The following is a 7,420-nucleotide window of genomic DNA, read 5'->3' as shown; positions in this document are numbered from 1 at the left end:
TTTATATGGCCTTTGTAACTCATTCGCATCAAAAAAAAAAAAACAATCACAACTTTTTACGCATGTTACGGAATCACATCGTATTGTTGGGTGGGTCGAATCAAGTCTGATGTGGGTCAAAAGTAATCAAATTATGAAATGGTCACTTTGAAGTTTGAAGCGGTTCTATATTGGCCGATCAAAGTGGATTGTGGGTCAACAGCGAATGGATAATACACCCGTCAATAGACGAGAAAGGGAAAACAAAAAGAGAGAAAGACAAAGAAAAATACAACTCTAGAAGTGAATAACTAGCTATGCAATAAACATAGAAGTATAATTTTTTATGTCATACTGTAGTTATTTTGAATTTCAAAAATTATTGTGTAACTAGTTTGACTAATATTGACCTTGTGTAACAAAAACTTTGTGCAATAATAGTCCTTTTAACTTGACCATAATAAGAATTGTCCAATAACCGAATCTATTTAGAAATAACACCTTAACATAAAGTGTTCAAAGATGTTGATTCTCTTAATGTTTACCACACTTAATTAACCAGCAGCACTCTAAAGTCTAAACACATATGGAGTAAGCTTTTTTTTTTTCTTTTCAATTAGGCCTAATCAACATCTCCCTTGGCCCAAGGAACCTTGGGGCCTCTATTTTCACCCAACAAGACAACCCATACTCCAAACCACTCATTAGCATTAAAAAAAAAAAAAAAAAAAATTACTCCAAACCACTCAACACACACTTTTCAAAAGTCAAACATTCCTCCCAAGATTGGAGCTTGAAGCTTGTAATAATGGCATCAATGGCACATTCAATCAGTCACCATTTAACCCGCAAAAACACCATTCAACAACCAAAAACCCATCAATGTATGAACCTCCGCATCATTTCTTGTCAACAACATCAACCGCAACAACAACAACACAATCACCAGCGAAAACAGCAGCAGCAGAACAAGCCTGATGCCCAAATTAATCGGAGGGAAGTAATTCTCAGAAGCAGTGAACTTGCTACAATTGCAGCAATCTTCCATTTCAGGTTGTTTTTCTCAATACCATTTTCCTTAATTATATGCTCAATAAGTATTTGATTTAAGTTGCTAATTTGATTTAAATTCTAAGTTTAATCTGAATTGAACAGTGGAACAAAACCAAGCTATCTGGGTGTGCAAAAGAACCCACCTTCATTGGCTTTATGTCCCGCTACTAAAAACTGTCTTTCTACTTCTGAAAGTTCATCTGACACTGCCCATTATGCCCCTCCTTGGTAAGTTCAATTTGTTTGTTTCCATCATTTTCCAATTTTCAATTAGTTACTCAGTCACTACTGTAGGTTAGACAATTAGGCACTTAGGCACTTAGGCTAGCTTTGCTTGTTATTTACGGAGTAGTTAGTTACTCCCTCCTTAGTAGTTACTAGTTAGTACGACTTGAATTAGTTGTCATATTGATGTTATAACTTGGACTAATTATGTGACAACTAAATTTGAACGGAGGTGGTAATTCGAAAATGTATTTTCCACCCGTTTGTTATCCCCGTGAGGTTCGTTACATGTAGAATTTAATTAAGTTGTCATTTAGTTAATGGTAGGAACTCTAGGAAGTAAGGACTACTACATAATTTTTTAGGAAAGAATTTTTTTTCCATGTGTAAACATTTTATAGGAAGTACGAAATGTTGTTTGATTAAGTTGAATATGGGAAGTTTTATCAAAAAAAAAAAAGTTGAATATGGAAGTAACTTCCTAGTGGGACTTAGGTAGGCCGTAGGCAGTGACTTCCCATATTTTTGTAGACCAAACAATACCAATATACCACAATGTTCTACTTCCTAGAAAGTTTTAATTTTCACGATTTTTTAATGTCAACCAAAAAACACCTAAAAGTATTTATCTCCATTGGGGTAGAAATGTCATAAGATTTGAGAAGGTAAATTTGGAGATTTTGTTGGTTAATTAAGACATCCAAATGTTTGTTTCAATATCAAAAGGTTTCTGATTTTAGACTAGATAAAGATGGTCCATGCTAATGGGATTTGTTATAATTGCACCTGGCAGGAACTACAACCCTGAAGATGGGAGAGGAAGCAAGAATCCTGTTAGCAGAGAAGTAGCAATGCAGGAGCTTCTTGCTGTTGTAAGGTTTCCTTACAAAACAGTCCATTAAAATTACTGGCGTTTTCGTGGTAAATTAACGCGTAATCAATGCATTTGCAGATTGAATCAACAAAACCAGATAGATTCACACCCAAGACTATGGAGAAAAGAGATGATTATGTGCGTGTGGAGTATGAAAGTCCAATAATGGGGGTAAGTTATTAGCACAAAAATGTACAAGTACTGCTTGATAGAAGCATTGGTACAACTATTGACTTGCAGAACATGTGCTTTCATTTGTGTAGTTTGTTGACGATGTTGAGTTCTGGTTTCCACCGGGAAAGAAGTCAATTGTGCAGTATCGTTCTGCATCTCGTCTAGGGAGTTTTGATTTCGATGTGAATCGAAAAAGAATCAAGGTGAGAAGGGGTGTCATTATGTAGTCAGTTTCAGATTCCATGTTAGTTTTGGTTTAGATTATCTTGTATATATTCTCTTCAGAATGGTTCCTGACGAGTGGTTATTGATGCAGGCGTTGAGGCAAGGGCTGGAGAAGAAAGGATGGGCTTCAGAAAATACTTACTAATTATAGTTCATGAAGTCTCATTGTAAGTAGGAGATTCCGTTATTCCCATAGTTTCTAATCCATTTCCTCCTACAAATCAACAATTATTATAGAACAAGAAATGCCAAAGTGGATTCTAACTATTGAAAAGACATAGCCAAAGAGGTGAAAACATATTTGTTTGTACACCATCTTCTGGATTCAAATTTACTGCTTGCTTCTGAAGAAAGAATCTCAGTCCTGTGAAGTAATACTTCCAAGTTGAATCTTCCGGAACCTGCTTTTTGGATCCTTTCCATCGTGAATTAGTCTCCTAAGAAAACCGAGTTCTCTGCTAGAAATATCAAATGCATCTTCAATAGTTGGAAATTTTTATAAGGATATATGATTCATGGAGTACTAGGAATAAGACTAAATATCTCTAACCTCATAGCTGTCAGTCTGTCACGGTATCCTGAGAAATCTGCAGCAGAACCTCCTCACCATTTGTCCCAGTTTTAATCTCCTCCTATCCATTGGAAAGATGATACACAAAAAAACAGAATAATTTTGATTGTATACCCTCATCTCAACTCGACTTCAATGCTTGTTTCTGAAGAGAGAATCCCACTCATGTTTTTCGACTTTCCCTGTCAAGTAATACTTTTAAGTTGACTCCTCGTAGCAAACCTGCTTCTTGGGTCCTTTCCTTGTTGAAATTGTCTCCTAGCATCCTCAATCTCTCGAGAACTCGCTTGACAGAGATATCAAATTGAACTGTCGTTGAGCTTTAGATTTGAGCCAAAACCTTCATTTTCCACATATGGGCAGAAATTGAACTGTGTTCTGAGTGTCTGACATTTTGTTACCAAGTCTTGGTGGAACCTGGGAGAGAGATCATGCATGTAAATGTAATGACCCGACAAGGATATGATCTTGCTGTTGAGATTTCCAATTAGATTTTGGCTTTCCTGCAACTCTTGTGTTTAGAACTTTAAACTGAGGTCTTTAGTTACCTTTGATCTACCTGACTACATTTGTATACTCAAAGTCAGGCAGCAATAAGAAGCATAGAGCTGCAGCAACATAGTGCAGGGCCAGTCTTTTTTTTCCCAGTCGGACGACATGTTCCCGTGTCTTTCCCTTCCCCTTTCTTTCTGTATACTCCATATGTCCTCTTATCCAAACATAGTGCAGGGCAAGATTATGCATGTAAATGTAACGGCCTACTTGGCTACTTACATTAAGTGCAGGATGTACTTGTATACTTCTCTTGATGCATGATTTTCTCTCAAATGCCTATAAAAATTGGGATGGTCAAATTAGCTTCAGTTTGTCCAAAATAATGTGGTACTTAAGTAGTAAGCACCTACTCCGTATGAGGCTACGAATAGTCTGTGCTTAGCTTCATCTGCAGATTAATTAATTGACCAATAAAAGCACAACCTAACTTCTTAGTCACGGAGTTTTCTAAGATTGGTTTGGATACTCTGCTTCCTCAAGAACAGATGAAAAATGTTATGGACTTACATTTATAAAAATGAGTCCTTCGTGGCCGCGTCAATAGGCTTTCCACCCCTTCCCTCATACTACCTCTGTCTCAAAAAAATCTTCACGCTTTTAATTTTAGTCCGTTTCATAATGTTCCTTACACTTTGCTTTATTCTATTTTTTGACATGAAAATTTACTACTTTATTCTTTTTACCCCCACGATATTTACCATTTTTTACCCACTTTCTCTTACTTTATTCATTTTTTTTTACACTCATCCACATTTTCTTACAGATTTATCTTATTTTAATTATATTTTATTATATTCAAACAAATTTTCTATTTTTGTCTTAATATTTATACAAATAATAACCGTAAAGATTTTTTGAAACGGAGTTAGTAACATGCAGTAGCCACCTTATCCACTCATTAAAACTCAGAAAATAGGAACCCGCAGTGACATCGTATGGCCTCCCCAACAGTGCGTTTATTGTGAAACCGATGAAGTATATCCAACATTTTGAATTATTTTTTATTCAATAATTCTGAAATGAAGACAATTGCTAATCATAGTTTTACATTTAATTTTTCTGTAAAAATGAGTATAAATTCAGCAAGATTAAGCGATTGTTGAGATCCGAATTCGAGTGATGGAGTTTTGAGGTTAATTTGATTGATCATAAATTGAAAACATTGCATACAAAGAATACACACAATACCGCACGACTGTAATTGCAAGCAACCAATTTAAGTAGAACAACAATTAATTAACAAATGACGAAACGGAAAGTGATAATATGCCGTCCGATCATCACTTGAAGAAGCCTTTAGCCTTTTCCACGACAGTTTCTTCTGGCGGAGGAGGAGCTGGTTTGACGAAGTCTCCGGCCTTCTTAAAAGCATCTCCGACACAGTTCTTTGTGTTTTCTGCCATATCTCCGACAGATTTCGACATTGCAGCAGTGTCAATTTTGTCAGTCTGCGTGGTCACGGCATTCTTCACCGCCTCCGCTGCGTTCTTGGCGCCGTCCACGAAGTTAGTTGTGGCGGTTGTGGCAGTTTTTTCGGTTTTATCAGCCATGGATTGAAGGAAAATGAAATTAGTTAGCTGGATAGATATTACAATGTGGATTAACTTTTCTAGTTATTGTAGGAAAGAGTAAGTTGTATGGAGACGTTGGAAATGGCTGGGATTTATAGAGGTCGAGTGGTCGAGGATAGTTGACGTACCACATATTCACATGTATTAACGTGTGGTGGTGTGAGAATTCACGAGGACACAACTATTTTTTACTGCAAAACACATTGCCGACATACACAATAAAATATCTAATATTTCCTCCGTCTTTTAATACTCGCAACTTTCCTTAGTTTTACGCATGTCAATGCACAACTTTGATCATTTATATCTTAAATTCTCTTAATACAAAAATTATAAAAAGTTGATATTTTAAAAATACACATTGAGACGAATCTAACAAGATCCCACATGACTATATTTTATCTTATATAAAAAAACACTAAGAATAGTCAAAGTAGATTATATAAATAGTGGCAAAAGTCCAAACGTTACGAGGATTAAAAGACGGAGGAAGTACGAAGTATAAGCCTTCATTTGGTTGAGGGTGAAATACCTTACATTATTCATCGATTTACTTCATTTGGTTGGGGGGTGAAATACCTTAAATTGTTCATCGATTTACCTTTTAGGTACAACACTTCTCTAAACTGATAATTTATTTTTAGTTGTAATACGGAGTATTATTATTTTTGGTATATTTTCGTTGTTAAAATCACAATTTGCACTTTTAACTTAATTTAACTTTTCTTTGACTTTTTTCAACAAAATTAAGTAGGGATCAGTTTAACAAAAAAATACTCCCTCCATCCCGGAATACTCGACCCGGTTTGACCGGCACAGAGTTTAAGGGACTTGAATTGACTTATTTAATTTAATAGGTAGTAGTTGATAGTGGGGTATTATTTTAATGTAGTTAGTGGAAAATGTGTAAAGGGGTGAGGTTGGGAGAGAGTAGGGGTTGAATTTTTAATTATTTTTTGTATGGAGTAGGGGTAGGTGGGTTAATAGGGGTGGAGTGAGAAGTAATATCGTTAGAATATTTCCTTTTTTAGAAACATGTCAAGTATTAAGGGACAACCCGATAAGGAAAACAGGTCAAGTATTCCGGGACGGAGGGAGTATTTTTTTTTGCCTAGATAATTTACTCTCATAGATAAGTTATTTTCAGCAAAAATAAATTTAGATAGGTTTAATAATCCGTATTATGTTACATACTTCCTAATTTATTTTGCTCATTTTCCATTATTCATCCATCCTTCACAAATTAGTGGTTGATATTCTAATTCATAACAAATCCAACTTCTTTTGAATCAAAATACTTACTCCGTTCTGAAAATATCCTACTATGGTTGACTTTTACTCATCCATTCATTATTTTGACTCTTAATATCTCAAATCGTGTGCAAGTAAAAATTAAAAAAAAAAAAATATTTAGAAAATATATATCGATACGAATCTAACATGACTAAAATTTCCTTACATACGAATAAAAAAAATGGTCAAAGTCGTAGTGTGAATAGTGTAAAAAGCAAATGGTACGATATTTCCGGAACGGTGGAAGTATTTGAATTGATATGAGGAAGTTATTATTATTCTCACAAAATAAGGGAAGTTCATAACCCCACTGGCTCTCATAACTGGAAGAATATAGGCAAAGGTTGGGATATGTACCATAAATTAACTGTTTGGTGTATTGGTGATGACCAACCCATTAACCTTTAGTCTGATAACTGATATGGGAAAGACACTCTCAGATTTATAATCTTTGGCCCCTTAAATAGAGGGGAGGAGGAGTTAACCCTTAGCTCTATCATGGTGAATGGAAATTGGAAGACTAACTCCATTTCCATGATCCTTCCCCCTCAACTGATTACCTAGATCAATATAATGTCATCCCCATCCCCAAATTTGGTCCTGATATCCCATTTTGTTCCCTCTCCAAAGATTCCCACTTTAACATTAAACTTTCCTACACTCAAATCTGGAATTCTAAATTCTCTGGTCTAGTTTCTAAAGAAAAGTGGACTACTGTGTGGAAAGCTAGATGGCCCCCTAAGAGCACTCCCAATGGTGAGGAAAACCAAAAATCTCACGAGAATTTACTACACTATTTGGTGAGATAAAAAAAAAATCATGAGTGTGTAGATAAATCTCACGAGAAAACTCACGAGGAAACAGTGTAAAAATATGAGTGTGAGATTTCGGTGAGGAAGC

At 35.5% G+C, this 7,420-nt stretch overlaps 1 protein-coding gene across 1 annotated transcript; it reads left to right on the top strand.

The window, feature by feature from the left end:
• Positions 1-692: 692 nt before the first annotated feature.
• On the top strand, positions 693-2,840 carry LOC110798108 (uncharacterized). The gene is made up of 6 exons (XM_022003250.2): positions 693-1,032; positions 1,135-1,260; positions 2,051-2,129; positions 2,210-2,302; positions 2,395-2,508; positions 2,622-2,840. Exons 1-6 carry the CDS (start codon positions 788-790, stop codon positions 2,673-2,675), a joined length of 711 nt encoding a protein of 236 aa, XP_021858942.1. The 5' UTR covers positions 693-787; the 3' UTR covers positions 2,676-2,840.
• The last annotated feature ends 4,580 nt before the right edge of the window (positions 2,841-7,420 follow it).

The sequence above is a fragment of the Spinacia oleracea genome, chromosome 2 (assembly GCF_020520425.1).
Source record: "Spinacia oleracea cultivar Varoflay chromosome 2, BTI_SOV_V1, whole genome shotgun sequence".
NCBI lineage: Eukaryota > Viridiplantae > Streptophyta > Magnoliopsida > Caryophyllales > Amaranthaceae > Spinacia > Spinacia oleracea.
This window is presented reverse-complemented; position numbering and strand designations above follow the sequence as displayed.